Source organism: Gekko japonicus, unplaced genomic scaffold (assembly GCF_001447785.1).
Source record: "Gekko japonicus isolate JY-2015 unplaced genomic scaffold, Gekko_japonicus_V1.1 scaffold148, whole genome shotgun sequence".
Classification (NCBI taxonomy): domain Eukaryota; kingdom Metazoa; phylum Chordata; class Lepidosauria; order Squamata; family Gekkonidae; genus Gekko; species Gekko japonicus.
The window spans coordinates 1,099,922-1,117,938 of NW_015170892.1; the positions used below are offsets into that span (position 1 = coordinate 1,099,922).

Below are 18,017 nucleotides of genomic sequence, written 5' to 3' on the forward strand. Positions count from 1 at the left end.
AGCTCTGTATTTCATTACCCAAACCTCTAGATGTGTCTGCCCTGATTCTAAACTAGTGCTCTGAGGCTGTGGTCTGGTGGCTAAGGCAGAACAAGCTGAGGCTGAATCCATGCAATGATCCAGGCCGGTCTCCTCCCCTATATCCCCATGCACCAACTGCAATCCTCAGGTTGCCACCTACTGGTGGTTCCCCCATCTAAGGCAACTTGCCTGGCAACCAGAGCCCACCTTCTGCGCTGTAGTTCCCACTCTGTGGAATGGGCTCACCAAGGAGGTCAATATGTCTTTAGGCATTTTTATGAGGCACTGCAAGGCCATTGTATTTGCCAGGGTTTTTAATGCAACATAACTACAGGATTCTGGGGACAGTATTTGGGGATTTTAGCCTGTTGATTTTAAATTGGAATGTTTTTATGATGGGCCTCTCAGCCTAACATAACTTCACAGAAAAGCTGTAAGGATAGAAGTGGAGGAGAGAGAGGTAAAATACATATACAGGAAAAACATCAGAAACAACCTTTGCAGTTAAAGACATTTAAAATAACAGCCAAACATATCCATACCTCTTATATATACTGTTTTCATGCTTAGTTTAAATTGTACAGATCAAATACAACTAATATGAATTAAGATAAGAAGCACTGGGTTGGATTCAGACTAAATTTACCCACTAATCTCTTAAAAATGTGGGAATGGGGGGGGGCTCATGAACAACGTGAGAGGCAAACTGGGGGTCTGCAGCAGGAAGAATGAATTGGTAGGACTTACCCCACACACACACCCTTCCATCAGCAGAAAAGTTTGTCTGGCTCCAACTTACTATCTCCTATTTGATGTTGTATCAGAAAATTCAGAATGCCTTATATCTTCTTAATTAATTTTCCGAGATTTTCAATTATAAAAATTGCACTTTCTTTAGGGTTCAATGGTATGTGTTTAAATCAACACTTCAAGTTTTTCAGCTTCTTTATAAGGCTCATTTTCCATGAAGTATATCATTTATATATCAAAAAGATACCACGAAGGTGGAACAGAATCAGAATGCAGCTACATTACGGTATGTAAAATAAAATAAAATGGAGAAGAAAACAATGTAAGTTGCGTTGGGTCCCCATTGGGGAGAAGGGCAGGCTATAAATGTAGTAATTTTTTTAAAAAAATGTATATTTAACCACAGGGTTTGGGATCCAGTGATGTACAGAGGAGTCTTGCTCTGACAAATGAACACCTCATTTAGTAGAAGAGAGTCCCAGGGTCCAAACTTGTGTTGCTAAAATGTGCACAGCCCTATGTAAACCACAGAATAAAAGCAAAGTCCTTCCTCCGTATTTACCTTGTCGTGGTTTTCAATTAGAATCTCCACTACAATATTCTGAAACTTCAGGTCCATGAGGGCAGCCACAGTTTCTTCCTGTGGCCTCATTAGTGTTGGTCCAAACACTACTCCTAAATTTGCTACAGTCATTAGATTCTTCTTGGCATGGTTTGAAACACTGTTCAAGAACAAAAAGGAGAAAACGGAACAACCAAAATTATGAAGAGTCATTCCTGATATTTGAATACATAACTTGCAAGAAAAATATTACATTCCTTAAATCACAGACACTGAGAGCTAGTGTAAGGTACCAGTTAGAAGACCCAGGTTCAAACACTAGTCGTGAAGTTTGCTGGGCAAACTTGGGCCAGTCATTCTCTCTCTCTGACTAACTTACTTTAGAGAATTATTATAAGAATAAAAAGAAGGGAAGTACAACAATGTATGATGCCATGAGCTCGTTGAAGTAAGGACAGTATTAAAATGTAGTAAAGTAAAATAATTTGTGTAATGATTACTTCTCCTGTCAAACTTTGAATGATCTTGTATTTTCTCTGCCCTCATCATGTAACGAACTACATTTTAAAATGGAGTAACACATCTATATTTTAACTGACAGAGGCATAAAGCCAATTTAACATATACAAATAGATCTCCAACTATCCATAAGGTCTCCTTTCACCATCACTTAAACCTTTAAAAACAGGAATGCAGCCAACAAACATTTATGTGTCTTCATTAATGGATTGCATTTCAGCCTCATTCTCCAAAACACACACACACAGAACAAGGTAAGCTTCACATCTGTTTTTGCAGGTTTCTATACAGAATGGTATTTATCTCTGAATGCAAAGGAGAGCTAAAAATATGAACACTAAATTATTATTTTGAAAGGACATTTTTCTTCCATATACCTCGTCCACCCACCTTTCTCAGAGGTGAGTCAGGCAATAACTAAGATTTTTAATTGTGGCATCCTGACTTTGAAATGGCTTCCCCAGGGATTATTGTTTGGCACTATATCTGTGGTTCTTCCAGCATCAAATGAAGGCTTATTTATTCTCCTATGCTTTTAAGATAATGATTATTAATTCTGGTATTTTAATTCCGTTGACTTGTTCAATAATTATGATTGACTTCTAGGGCTGCCAAGTGGGGGCGGGTAAACCCCCACTTTGGAGGTCCGATTTCCGCCGCCGCAGAATCGGGCCCCGGGGGGAACTCCGCCCCCCCGAAGCGCAGCGTGGCCGCGTCACCATAGGTGATACAACCACGTCGATCACGTTGGGGGCGTGGCCCCGATCATCGGAGGGGAAACTCTAAGGTTTTCCCTCCGGTGATCGGGGTCACGCCCTCAACGTGTCGACGTCGCACGTCACTTCCAGTGACGTCCTGGCGGCGCGCGCACACGTCCACCAACAGCTCCCGGAGCCCGGCAAGGCTCCCCCACCGCCAAGGTAAATAGACTTGGCAACCCTATTGACTTCTAACACTTCTGTCTGCTCAAAGTTGTTTTCACCATTTCTGGCTGCCTGAAGTTGCATTTCTTCTGAAGTTTTTATCTTTTACATCTTGATACTAATGGTTTTTTAAAGGAGAAAACCAGTCACAAATGTTTCACATAAAGGAGTAAATGCTTACTTTGCTAAGTGTTTCACCAAAATATCCAGCATTTCTTTGTTCTTCTCTGGAAGTTTATGGACCAAAAAGTGTATAGCATTAACACGGGACTCGGGGCTACCACTTTCTATATAAGAAAAGAAGACAGTAGTTCTTAATTTTTTTATTAAGCATGCACTTGGTATAAACATACACTCATGGGAAACCAATACATGTAAGTATTTCTATCAACTCACCTTATTCCTCGTTTTATGTCTTTTTCAGAAAGAAGGATGAAATGATTTTTAAATTTATCCTTCCAATATTTCTTTTTTCCCCCTCATGTATTTTTCAAAACTAAATTGATGCAGTTATTATTCCATCTATCTAGAAATAAACTTCAGTGTAAAGAATGGGGCTACTGCTACGGAATAATTATTTTATTCCTTTGAAACTACTGATGAGATGCCTTAGGGTAGCTGATCCATTTGGTGGGTCATGAGTTCCAAGACAGCATTTGTTTTGCTACCTTTTAGAAGATCCTCCTGTGTAGAGAACAAGGGTACCATGCCAAAATGAGGAGGAGGGCAATGAGGCATGGTCACACAGTGGTGGTGGCTGCTATTCAGTATACTTCCTGGTGCTTATGTTACCAGTACCCAGCTTTTCCAGCTACCCATAACCCTAGCCTTGACACTGGTGAGGTCATAACTCTGCCCCTCTCTCCCTGTCACCTGACTCTAATATCACATGATATACCCTTATGAGCTTGCAGTTCAGTGGGTCCCATGTCTGGTAAGATTGAAGACCACTGCCTGCCTTAGGGGTACATACAACCATACTTACTCACCCTTAAAAATAACCCCAGGTATAAGAGAGTTCTCTAAGGGCATCTAGATAACTGTAATCTTCCCTCCTTGCATTCAGCACTTCACAAGAGAACAGCATTCTAAAGGACTCAGAATAAAACATGCTAAACTGACAGGGCAATAACTTTCTTACTGGTCTTATTGCTTGCAACAGTACTAACAATTCCATTACCAATAAATTTTATTCCTTAAAAAAGCACATTACTTTTGTACAGAATCATAAAGCAACTAGTTCAAGCCACAAGACCTTACCACTTGTCCTGCTTAATTTTTGTAACTGTCTGCTTGTTCGCATTTCCTTTGGCTAGCTTTATCTTTTCCCAGCCCTCCTTTGTTCCTCCAAAGCACACATCTTAGGTAATATCAGATGTTGTGATATTTTTTCAGAGGCCCTCATTTTCCACCTACCATTCCTTCAAGTTCCTCTTTCAGACCACTCTGCACCCTTTCTGCAGCATCACTGCCATCAGCTCCTATATACATTCCAGATCCTCTTCCCAATCTCTAACCTGCCTAAATTTATGGAGCAAAGGGCCATCAGTGGCTTTAGCCACAATGTATAGATGGGACACTATGTCTGGGACAGTGATGTCTGTATTCTTGGTGCTTGAGGAGCAACAGTGGGAGGGCTTCTGGAATTCTGGCCCCGCTGGTGGACCTCCTGATGGCACCTGGATTTTGGCCACTGGATGGGCCATTGGCTTAACCCAACATAGCTTGTTTTATGTTCTTATGTAGAGCTCTCCCTTTGCTTGCAGAACCTCGACTGCAAAACTGTGCCACCACAGCAGGCCATCCAATTATGGTCAAGAAACTTTGTCTGCCAAAAGCTCAATTCAATATAGATTCTTCAGGATTTAAACAAATGTGTTAGTTATCAAAATATATTAAACTGTTGCTGAACAGATACATTTCCTTGTATTATACGTTTTTTCTTCGCTTGGTAGACATAGCCATTACAGTACATGACATTCTCTTTAAAGAATATTAGATCCATAATTTAGGAAAGACTTCAAAATAGGTATAATCCAACTTTCTTACAACCTGGATATTCATCTAGACTTCTCTTAGCATTTCTGTACATGCATGAAAGTTTAATGCACAAGCATTATGTTCTAGATTCACTGTATTTTAGAAAGTGAGCAGCAACACACAAATTGTCATAACTTTTTACAAGTAAAAATCTATTTTGTATTGTGCTGTCTCAATGAATTATGCACCACTGATGGATTGAGCTGGTACAATGTCATGGAATGCAGAATAAACTTGCCAGAATGCTTGCTGTCCTGATACAGTAAAGTTGGCAGTGCAGCTAGGATCAAACCATTACAGAGAGCCTATGGTCAAGTAGTAGGGGGGGTTTCGGAGTGGGTGGGTGAGTTGTTCAAGGCCTTAGAAGACAACTGTGAAGGAACAGATGGGAAAACAAGATCCAAGGGCTACAGAAAAACACGTATGCAGTGTAATCAGGAAAGGGTAGACAGAAAAGTAGGAGACTTGGGACAATGGGCAGAGGAGACAAGAAACTAAGGAAAGAAGATGGTAACCCAAAGCAAGGCAGGAATGTAAGGTGCACAGGGTTCAAAGATGAAATCTAGATTATGATATGGCAAAGAAAATAATGCCAGTTATAGCAACTACTGTCACTGGATTGGATTCCACATATTGCCAGTGGAAGGCACCAATGATCCAGGATTTTCCCCACCTCCCCTTCCCCAAGAGCCATTTCCAGTCTTGGGAAGTATATTGCCAGGGTCAAGGGAATAGAGTGTACTAATGGCCACACCAGTCAGGTGGCTGTAGTGGAAGGGAATGAGGTTGCCCTTTTTGACCTCTTGTCAAAAGGAGCATTTTCTCCCCTTCCCTCTCTCCACTGCAGGAGCCCCACCAATGCAGCCATTAGAACATGCAAGTCTCTCATCCCCAGGAACACAGTTTTCTGGGACCAGAAATGTCTCCAGTGGGGGAGCCCATGGATTGTGGGATCTAACCTACAGCATCAGTGTGACCTGGGAATTACAATTGGAGAAATGAAAGCCAAGGAGGAGCTAGGTAAATTTCAGATGTTTTGATTTGGATTAACTAGCCAACTCCTTAACCAGAGTCTTCTAGTAATGCTATATTCTATTCTACTGTTACATATTGTGCCTACTTAAATTAACCATGGATATTCTTTTAGATACACCTTTGGTAAAGTATTAAGAGTTCTTGGACTTTTATCAGCTTTTGCTACAAAGTCCCCAACTACTTGCTTCGCAGTGCATGGAGGGGGGAGAGAGGCTAGTGTGATGAGCACCAACTATGAGAATTTCCCCAGGACACATTCATTTATAAATGTTTGTCTTTTCAAATATCAGTCTTTCCTTTCCCTAGTCTCTTAAGGCATTTTAACAAGGCAAGGACTCACTGTCAGAGTGCTTTACTTTGTTTGCCTCATTTTTTCACAGAAGTCCCATCTAGTCAACTAAATATGTGACTTTTATTTTGCTGGAACCTCACAACTACTTTTTCAATTTAAAATTATTTAAAACCATGCTCTGTTAAGATTTATGTTTGTTTCAAATTTCTGCAATCCCAGTCCTATCTCACTGCTTATTAGAAGTCTCATCCTGATCACATTGACTTCCAGTGTGTCATCTGCTCTGAGTCTCAGTAAGAAAGGCAGACAAAAATAACACAAATAAATAAATAAAAATAACTCCTTCATTTGTTCATCCAAACAAAGGTGCTGTGTCAGCCTCCCCACGTCTTTCGTTTTAGCTTTAAATACTTAATTTCACTTTTACATTTATTATTTTGAGAAATTTAAAAGAAGGCAATTATTTTTTAGCATGAAGCTGACAAGGTTCACTTTAAGGATATAAACAGTTGTGTGCCTTTGTTGGATCCAAGATAAATTTTTACTATACATTCATGTTAAAAAAATAACTAAGAGGCATGAAATATACTTCCAGAAAAACTGGGGAAATGCTTGCTTTATGGTAAACAAGACATTTATAAATGGTATAAATAGCAAATTAATCCAGGATTATCCAGGATTATCATCTTCCAGCTAAATGTCTATTCATATACAGAATCTTTTTGCATCTTTGAACAATGTATGTATTTACAGGAATATCTATAACAGAGTGTCCAGGGGTAATAGTTTACCCCTAGGTGGGTGGCAGCTCCTCCAGAGTGGGGGTGGCCATGTTAGCAATGCCAGCTGCAACCCCTGTGGGCTGGCCCCCAGGAAGACTGTGAAGGAGCCAACAGCATCGCCACTGGGCTGGCAAGTTGCACAGGCTGCTCTCCCAGTTGACATGAAGGAGAAGGGGTAGGGTGGCACCTGATGAGAGCTGATGAGAGCTGATGAGAGCTGGAAACCACCAGCCGAGCTGAACCACCATTCAGGGAGGCCTGGGGCCCCAATTGGGGCTTGCATGGCTGAGGAGGAGGAACACGGGCCTGCTCCCTGATGTGAGGGATAGGGCATGTGGAAAGAAGAATGTGTAGGGTCCTGTATGCCTCCTTCCTTCTGTTTGAGGCCACGGGAAGGGGGGTCTCAATGTCTCCCCCCCCACACACACACTCTTCTGGTTCCAAGCACCGGTATGGAGACCTCCCCTACCACCAACACTGCCACAGAACATACAGGTGAGGCAACCACTTATGACTTGGGTGACCTACCCCATCATACAGGAGTGGGGGATGGAGGTGTGAGGGTCTCTTACAAATCAATTGCCTCTTAAGATTTTATGGATCTAGGCTCTTTTAAAATAAAACTTTTTGCTCAGTTGCTCACCTCAGTTATAGGTACAGTTATGGTTGTGAGTATAAAAGGCTTTGGGTTAGCTGCCCAGATCTGAGATTACTGATAAAGCTTATGGTGAGCAAGAAGATCACCAAGACAGGAGTTGTATAAAACAACAAAGATTTATTTATTTACAAGTTGTTTTTAAAGAACAGTCCAGCAGCACAGGTCTCCGGGCTGTCAAAGAAGAAGCCTGGCTGAGTTACTTAAACTGAAGCCAGTTTGTGATTTGAGTTTCCTTTATCACATGCAGTTACAAAAAGGATTTCACTGCCTAGCTACCAGGATGGATCCTTTCACACACATTTCCCCCAAACCAACTTGTCCCTTATTGTGTCTGTGATCAACAGTAAAACAGAGCTACGATTTGATTGTAAATTAAATACTTACTGACAGGAATGATAAACTCTTCATGCATATCATATGTCATTAATGGCTCTGGAAGGCTTCTGTAAAGACAAGTCATATGAAATTATTAAACAAAATAAAATCAGTATTTAATTACAAGTGCAAACATCCCAAATACAAAATCTGTATACCTTTCCCTACTACAAGTTATACTCTGTGCTCTTTTGCACTGGCCTTTACGGCTACTACAGAATGCTTTGCACAGGAAAGGAGGGAATCTCTACCATATCAATACTATACAAGGGTTAGAGGAATACTCTGGGTTACATAGCCAGAGTGAAGAAAATGAGCTTTCCCATGGTATTAGAATTTGAGTGGGGCACTAAAACTGGGAGGATGCAAGGTAAAATCCCCATCTAGCTTTCTGGCTATCTTGGATCAGTCATACTCTCTCAGACTAGCCTACCTCTCAGGGTTGGAAATCCAAACAAAACATCCGTGACAAAAATAACGAAGAGTCAATAATGATATATATGCAAAATAGTTTACGATAATAATTATATGATTCTGTGGGAAACTCTCTTCTTTTATCGCTCACATGCAATGACTTTTGCACAATAAAAATATCCATTTCACAAGGATTGCTTTATCTAAGCGTGTAGTGATTACAATTCTTATCAATTTTCACTTATCAGCTCTTGAAATAAATATCCCATGTTGACTCCCTGATATCAGAACCCAAAGTCAGAGAGTCAATATGGGATGTTTATTTCAAGAGTTTGGACTTCCATCTCCTCCCGTGATCTCTCAGTTTTGGCTTCTACCTCTCAGGGTTGGCAAGGTTGCACCCTGGGATACTTGTAGGAAGGGCAGGACTAAAATATAATAGCTAGCTGACAGGACTGATATATATCTAATCAGCTTTAATCAGCTCTGGAGGCCAAACCACAGATTTGGGCTGTAAGGGGTTTTCATGAATATTTCCACCAACAATAACATCACAGATGCTTCCATTAAAAAGAAACATACAGTTTTGACTGTACAATAAAACTTTTAAATCCTTGGTCAACTGTTGTGCATTTACAAAGTGTAAGCTTACCTCAAATACTGTTTCATTGCACTGGTTATTGTCTTCACTTCCCATTCCATGGAATTTTCCAGATCAACTTCACTACATGTTTTTGTGTCTAATGAAAACAACAAAAAGAGGGTAGAAATCACATTCATCATATGCTACAGTTTTCATTAATGAAATCTATAAAACAAAACTGTGAGAAGGGAAGCACACTAATGTTGGACCTATGACAATACAGGTCTGGACATGACAGGGGCACCAACCCCATTCTGCACATCCAAGCATGACAATACTGCAGACTGTGAGTGTTGATGGTGTGTTAGTATACATACCACAGGCAACCAATCCCCAGCACTATTTGTATCATGCATCCAGCATGCAGGTCACATAAGGAGATCTACACTACTGAGACAGGGCAATGACTTAGACCTCTTCTTCAAAGCTGAAAGAAGCTGAGCAAACATTCTTGCAACACATCAACAAATCACAGTGTGCAGAATGTTGGCAAAAAAAATATATCCATGGCAATATTCAGTAACATTGCCCCAGATGATATAACAGAAATAATGCTAGTCTAAAAGTATTGTACAGATATTAATGCTTCCAGTCAACACCCAGAGTTTATCGTAAAAAAGTTGTTTATAAAATGAAATATGTTATCAGAGAAAACACTTAAAGCACTAAGAAAACTAAACAATCTTGGTTGCTTATTTCATAACATTAAGAAATTTACTATCATGGTTGCTCCAGTCTAAACCAACTGCTTTCAGTACATAGGACAGCACTGTTATTCTTGTAGTAATACTCTGGGGAGAGGTGGGCAGAGACTTTTTTATATAATAAAAATCTTGTTCCTTAAGTACAGTACAGAAAAACAAGTTCCTATAGTGATGCCAGTCACTCTGCAAGAAATTAATAGAGTATACTAAATTATAGCACAACAACCATAAACTGAAAGCAGTCTATCGCTGGCTGAATCTGTAATTAAAGGACGACAGGAACCAAGTCATATATCCATAATTCTTTTTTTTAACGTCAGTTTTACACATTACAATAACCATCATATTGGTTTCATTTTCTATAACTTGACAGAGGCTCAGTAAAATTGAGTTGTAAAACGCCTGAATGAGAAAACATAAAAAATTCATCCTGACAAAGAAAATTAAATGAAACTATGGCACTATTTGTATTTTAAAATACAAATCTGTGCTATCACTTTATCTTGAAGATGTTATTTTACAGTCCAGTGCATCACAAATAAAATGAACTGACTGAGGTACCTTATGATTCTCTAAAAAACATTTCAGGGTTTTTTTTGTTATGGGAAGTGACAGAAAACATACAAAAAATTACAGCAGTGGTAACTGACACTGATTACGTTTATCAGTCCATAGATTTTATATTTAAGATGGAACTGGGCTTGTCAGATAAGCAACAGATCAAATTAGGCCCCTTTATTAAAGATGTAGTCTTTTTGAACAGATACTAAATGCTTCTCTTCTAAGGGCTATGTTAGCCAATTTTTTCTTGTAACTGAATATTCTCTCTCAGTACATCAATTATTTAAACATAATTAAAAATACGAGTCAAATAATATTTTCTACCGGTCACTGGCCTGTTTCCAATCACATTGTAAAGACTTAAGAGCACTTAGGTTTTCTTAAGACAAGGGAAGGGATTTCTACTGACTCCTCCCTTCCATTCCAGACCCCACTAAGCTGTTCCTTTATGCCAGAGGACTTTCAGGAACATTTTGAGGGATCGGTGCTAAAAGAGCAGCAGCAAGAAGGAGGAAAGCAAAAATTGCCAAACCCTCTTTAAGACCAAGAAAGGTTTATTCAAAGTATGAGCTTTTGTGTGCATACACACTTTTTCAAATACGTTAGAATGGACCGATACAGATGATCACCTGGAACCCTCTTAAGAAAACTTAGACACTTAAGTTTTCTCTGTGGCTGTATCCAAGTATACAGATCTCACATCAATAGAACCTCTAAACCCAAAGCCTTGTTTGAATTAAGCTTTAGTTTGCTCATTCTCTTCCAGCTCATCACTGCCTTCAATCATGGGTTCAAACAAACCACAGCCTCCTTAGAATCAGGGGAAAACAACAAGTAGAGCTGCGTATCATCAGCATATTAGTGACACCATAGTTCACTGCTCAGTTCCAATCTAGAACAGCTCTCTTGAGTCATATTGCCTTCTGAGTTATGATAGTGAACCAATGGAGCGTTGTGTCTCCCTCTTCCCACCTGCACCCGAGCCTGCTTGGTGTACCATACCCCCAATGATCAGACATACGACCCTGGACTGAAGCTGCTTAGAAAGACAACATGGGACAGCATGATGGTGGGGCAGAGAGGAGGAGCTGGACTCCTGGATGTGGGAGAAGGAAGTCTTCATTCCACCACCGGCACCTTCACTCACATTTGGTGGGTTTTTTCCTAGTGAAGTAAGGCTTCATTTCACATATAATAATTTTTTTTTTCATGTGGAAGAGGTACTCTGGGACTAAACCTGAATAGTTAGACTTAGACCTTTACACAGCTCTCTGGTTAAGAAAAATTCACTTAACAAGATGTATTTTTCTCTTTTTATCCTATTATGTCTACTTGAACTATCCTTCAACTTTCTGGTATTTGTGAAAGCTCGCTGTAATTTAGGGCAATCACTTCACTGTACAATGAAACAGCCAATTTAGAGTCCATTTATCTATACTGTTAACATTGTTAACAGAATAATTGTAAAAAAAACCCTCCTCTAAGTTGAAGCCACTCATAAGGTAACACGTTTTTTTAAAACTCAGTGTTCCTTGTTCAAGAGGTCATCAAGTGAGGTTAAGATAAGACCAAAACGCTGTGACTCCTGGAATTCTGCATAATCTGTCATGCAGTGGGTAAAGAAAGGAATTAGCATCACTTGTTTATTACTTTTTTGTCCTGCCTTTCTCTAAGAATTTCTGGGTATTATTCGCTTTTATCTCTACAACACCACTATGAAGTAGTCTAGAGGACAGATCACGAATTGGCTGAAGAGGATTTGGGGATTTGAAACCAGGTCTGTAGTATTCAGTGCTCTAATACTTGTGAAAATACACTGAAATTCTGTCCCACTTCAAGTCCAAGGCTCATTTCTTCATAATACTAGGAAGAAGGCCCACTGCAGTGGCATATGAAACGTGTGCTAGCCGCCGCCCCCCCCCCCCGGCCGGAGGGCATGGGCATGGAGGGCGAGGCAGCCGGCCCTGACAGGGCAGGACACGCAGCTAAAACCAGCTGTCGCCTCACGGGCTCGCTTGGCTTCCCCGCAGCTGTGGGGAAGGTGAGAAAGTCAGCTCTGCATGGGAAGGCAAGGGGGTGTAAGCCACCTCTCCCCCCAGTGACTTGCTCGGCTTCTCTGGAGCCGCTGGGAGGGCGAGCAAGCCGATGTCGACAGGGAAGGGAATCCCCCCCACCCAGTGGCAGACACCGTGGATCACCTGAGCGGCCGCCTCCGAGGGGAGGGAGTTAGCGTCTGTGGGAGCAGGAGGAGAGGGGGAAGAGGAAGGAGGCGATGGAGCTACAGCCACGGCCTCCCGCGCCACCACTGGCTCCCTCGCCACCACTGCCATGGGCTTGTCCCCGTCCTCGGCGCCCGCGTCCTCTCCCTTGCCCCTCTCAGCCTTCGCTGCAGGCTTCCGGTCCCCGGGTTTGGTATCCTGCCCCATCACCAACACGCCAATCACACAGAGGGGACAGCTGCCTCTCTCGAAGGGCCCGCATCGCTGCTTGCCAGGGCGACCTGCCCGGCTCGTGTGGTGGTGGCGGAAATCGTGAGGCAGAGTGACTTGGGGGCCGGCTGCCCAGTGCTCAGGCCACTGCCGCCGAACGGAGCAGCGTCGTGGAGCACAGTGAGGCACAACGACCCCCTTCCCAAGGCAGGGAGGACGCACCGCACGTCCCCACCAGTGGGGCGGGGATGGGAGGGAAGTGGTGGCTTTCCCGATGGTGGGCAGGAGCAGCCTCGCCAGCACGGGGACACCTGTCTGCGTTGGGGGGCCAGCGGAAATGGCAAACAGCGGCGACTCGGGCCCTTTCTGGCTCTCAGCGGGTTACCCAGGCCATCAAGGAGGCATGGGTCCCCTTTAGCGGCTCCGTCCACACTGAGGGTGCAAGAGGGGTCGCTGGCTGTGTGGGCAGGAGTCAGGTCATGCAGCCACCCAACGCAGGCAGAGGATTGGCAGACGTTCAGAGAGGCAGTTCATGCGGCCAACCTATTTTGGCGTGCATTGAACGTTGTGAGACGAAAACTCAATTATATATAAGGAGAGATTGGCTCTGTAGTTAGCACAGTAAATTTCTAAAACATTAAATGAGGTCCCAAGGTTCTGTTTATGAAATATAACTTTGCCAAATAAATACTTGAAATCGTAACCTAATGCCACCAATAAAATGTGTCTTTACAATCTTCCCATCACATGAAGATCACTTCTGACTTTGACAGTACCTATTTATGTCCAACAAACATGACAACACAAACATATGATCATCTTGTGAATCATACATAAACTTTAGTATAATTCATGACAGACATGGGCAGATTCTTTAACAATGAAGACCACAATACGTCTTGAGCTCCAAAGGCTCAGGTAATTTACACACTGTTTTGGGGAAAACGATCAATATTATTAATACAAACAATATCTAGATGCTCTTCCGTCTGGATCCAGACCTGGTGGTGGCACAGAAACTGCACTGGTTCCTCCCTGCTAAATAATCTAACTGGGTTGACTGGCAAGGGACAGCATGCCCCCGCTAATACTCACTACAGCCTTCAACCACAATGTTCTTCTGCTTTGCCTGACCACAACGGGCTTAAGAGGAACAGTGTGATGTTGGTTTTGTTCCTTTCCAGAGGGCAGGTTCTTTCCCTTCTAAATCCAGGTGGCTAGCAAAAGTGCTGAACCAGTGTGTGGAGACAGTGAAATGACTGGATGAGGGTAAATAAACTGAAACTTAAAATCCAGGCGAGATGGGAGTGCTGTGGGTGGGGAAGAAGGTCAATCCAGGAACAGATGTCTCACCTGTTCTGGATGGGATTACACTCTCCCTGAAAGATTATATAACACAAACATGTGGATAGTCGTTTTAGAAGAAACTAGTATCCAAACTAAATGTATACATATTGATTGGGTTAAAAGGAAACCATCACACAGCTAGATCAGTGAGGCTTCCTTTCAGCCAGATATGGAAATATCCCCCCAAATAGTCCATTTTGGCGGTTCCCTTTTAAGACACAGAATAGCTGTGGCTCTAAGTGAGCATTCCACATCAATTTAATCTCTCTGACCAGAACTGTCCGAGTCCACACGCTTTAAGGATTAACCTTTTTAGTTGTAACAAATAACTGTTTAAATAAAGCAGGGAAATACGTTCAATTGTTTTGTTATATTTCAAAATACAGCAAGTTCTTTCTTTGCTACACTGTTAATTCCTAATTTGATTCCCTGTAATAAATTTGAATTCCAGCACAGCCGACTTTGTCTGTTTTATTTCAGTGGCTTTTGATTAACGTTTTTTACTTCCTAATATTTCTTCAATAACAGATTCTTCAAGGTACATGGGGATTTACATGCACACCTAAGAATTACTTGATATCTATAATCACTGTTAGTAAATGAATATTTAGCAGGATCCCAATAACAAAATGACATTGCATGAAATATAAGCTCTCAAGCCTGACGTCCTATCATAACTCCTGAAGAGACAGCCTGTTAAAAGAGAGGCATACAGGTGGCAAGGAACTGACAGCAGCATATAAAATAAAAGTGCTTTGCCATTCACGTAATGTCTGGGGTAATGAAATGAATTCACTTGTTGGTTTCCTCTAGTTTTCTCTGCCAAAGAACACTGTGTTATCAGCACAGATGGAGCATGCATGGTTCTGGAGAGGAGCCTGTTGCAAACTAGCTTCTCTGAATATCAATGAATCCTTGAGAATCAGACCCATTCTGCTGTCAAGTGACAGGCTTGGGAGACTTGGGAAGCTGAACTAAATCCCAGTGGGCTCATCTGACTGCATGTACTGTCAAGTGTCCTGGACAAGAAATGCGGAAATACTGCAGTCCTAACTGCTAAGTATGGCAGATTAAAAATTTGATCTATGTACCCATATCCTTGGGAAGGTAATGAGGTATAACTGGGGAGGGGGGACCACTTGCAGCCTCACTACCCATAAACAAATATGAAGAGGTATTAACTTATAAAATACATCCAATAAATAGGCTTGCAAAACAATCCAGCCCAGAAATCTAATCTGGAGAGTTATTTATTCAATTAAAGTCAGGAAAAAAAGTTTGCATTACTTCACATCCTGTGCATCTTCTCCATCTTTGCAGCTGCAAATTAGATCATTTAAAGACTCTTTAAACTATTTAAAAATAACTTAAGCACTAAGTTATCTGTCAGGCACAGATACTTAATTAGGAATTTATACTCTGCTTTTCTCCCCAATGGTGATACAAAGCAGCTTACAACATCATTTTACCCTTCTGAAGGTCATCATCACAACAATCATCCTGTGAAATATCTTAGGCTGATAGAAAGTGGATACCCAGTGAGATTCCATGGCAAAGGGGGAGTCAAACTGGAGTATCCCTGATCCTAATCCGGCACCCTAACCACTTCACCACATTGTCTATCTCTGTCTCCAGGGGAAAAACCTTTCCCCCAGCTGCTATTGTAAGAACTTAAATACACAAAGCAGTCAGCAGGCTAAGCGTGGCAAGATAAATGGGAATATAAAAATAAGAAGCATACCCATCAACAAAGTCAGTAGCCTCTGGACCTTTGAACTCACCCCCACAACTCTGTACAATCCTTGGTCATTTATACCTGATAAGAAAAGAAAAGCACAAAATAAATAAAAGGCAAATTTTAAAAAGACTTAATAATCAGTTTCAAGGCTGAATTCATTATCATAGCTTCTGCAAAAAATACTATATAGTTATAATGTAAGGAATTTGGCAGAGGGGAAAATATAGAAGGTCAACTTCCTGATTTACTTAAAAAAATTGCCTGCTTTGAGTAATATTTGTGTCATCTAGAATGCAAATGGCAACTGAAACTCCTGAGAGGGCACAAATGTAAACAGAAGGTTTTTCCTCCAAGGGTTGTAGCAGTCTTGGAACAAGGATTTATATTCTAGGAAAAGAGCTGTAGCTCAATGATGGAATGTATGTTTTATATGCAAAATGTCCCCAATTCAGCCCCTACCATATCCAGTAGGAGATGCCAAGAAAGACGTGTTTCTACCTGATGCCCGGAAGAACCATTGACAATAGACAACATCAGCCTAGATAGACCAATGTTCAGACCTGGTGTAAGGCAGCTTCAGATGTTCACACATGCATCAGTGGCTCTATCTTTCAGATAAATGTAAGCATCCATTCGTTCAGTGCCATTTTCCCTGTCTAGTCTAGGGAATTTCTCAGTTGTAGAATGTCATAATGACCCAGAGGATCCTCCTAAAATATAAAGGCAGTGGTCAAGGCAAACATCCCCATAGTAGCTCCTGACTACTGGCACAGCCACTGTTTCATATATTAAGAATAAGGATATGTGACTCCATTTTCCCTTCCATCCCATTCCAAGTTTACAAGTCCTGGCTACCAGTGGATCTGAATCTTTCAACTTCCAGACTAGAAGACAAAGGAAAAATCCACAGTGAAAAGGAGAAGACAGAAGAGAATTTACCAGTAACTAACAGCTAGTGGAACTGTTCACATAAATACTCATATTTAATGCAGTAATGCCCCCCCAGGGGGGCCTTGGCATCCTGCTTCCACAGCACTGGATTAAATCTATCAGTGAGTCGCCAATATAAACTTTGAACAGAAGGCCTGAGGCTCATGTGAAAACTCATATGTATCTACTAATATCTTCATAAAGAGGTTTCTGAAAAGTTAACAAGCAGCTCGCAGGAAGCTAACTGGAAAGCTGTACACAGGCTGAAGGCCTAAAATCAGATCTAACAAAAACAGGTTGCTTACCTGTAACTGGTGATCTTCGAGTGGTCATCTGTGCATTCACACCCATGGGATCTAGTGCGCACGCGCTGGATCGATCGGTGCTGTAGCAAGCTCTTTTAACGGATTTTCGCACCCAGACCTCGGGCATGCGCAGGAACCCCACCGCGCATGCCCAGAGGGGTGGGCATGGACATCCCGCCAGTTCCTTCAAACTGCCGCAAATCAACCCCTATGGAAAATTTAGAAGCTGACAGCAGCGGGGAAGGAGGGCGGGTGGTGTGAATGCACAGACGACCACTCGAAGATCACCAGTTACAGGTAAGCAACCTGTTTATCTTCGACGTGGTCTCTGTACTTCACACTCATGGGAGATTAGCAAGCAGGGGCCTACCTGGAGGAGGATGCTGGCAGGTCCTTACTGCGTAGCTGAATGAGACGTCCCGTGTTGGTATTGGTGTTCTTACGGACGTCTAGGGCGTAATGCCTGATGAAGGTGTTAGGCGTGGCCCATGTAGCGGCTTTGTAAATGTCCGTCAGGGGAATTCCCTGGAGGAAGGCAGTGGAAGTCACCACAGCTCTGGTAGAATGAGCCCTGATAGGGCCAGGCAATGGCTGCTGGCGATTAGGTAGCAGAGATGGATGAGCCCCGCAATCCACTTTGACAGGCGCTGAGCCGTGATGCGAGTCCCCAGCCTTGCTGATGCATAAGAGACAAACAATTGGGAGTCTCGTCTCATTGGGCGTGTTCTATTGAGGTAGAACAGTAGAGCCCGCTTCACATCCAAAGTGTGTAAGAGTCTGTCCTCCGTGGATGTTGGAGTTGGGAAGAAATCCAGGAGGAAGACCTTTGCCTGCTGGTGGAACTCTGACACCACCTTCGGCAGGAAGGACATGTCCAGTACGAGGCAGACTCCATCTGGCAAAAACGACAGGTAAGGTGTATTGTGTCGGAAAGCCAATATTTCTCCCACTCGCCTAGCTGAGGTGACAGCAATTAAAAAGGCCGTTTT

General features: G+C 42.1%; 1 protein-coding gene across 1 annotated transcript in view; it reads right to left on the reverse strand.

Moving 5' to 3' along the window:
* Positions 1–18,017, reverse strand: part of ARHGAP10 (Rho GTPase activating protein 10) — a 178,051-nt gene that overhangs the window by 57,345 nt on the left and 102,689 nt on the right. The window contains exons 14-18 of the mRNA XM_015418456.1: positions 15,797–15,871; positions 9,024–9,111; positions 7,967–8,025; positions 2,957–3,062; positions 1,334–1,493 (exon numbers count right to left, since the gene is read on the reverse strand). Coding sequence (XP_015273942.1) covers positions 1,334–1,493; positions 2,957–3,062; positions 7,967–8,025; positions 9,024–9,111; positions 15,797–15,871 — 488 coding nt within the window. The remainder of the gene's footprint in view (positions 1–1,333; positions 1,494–2,956; positions 3,063–7,966; positions 8,026–9,023; positions 9,112–15,796; positions 15,872–18,017) is intronic.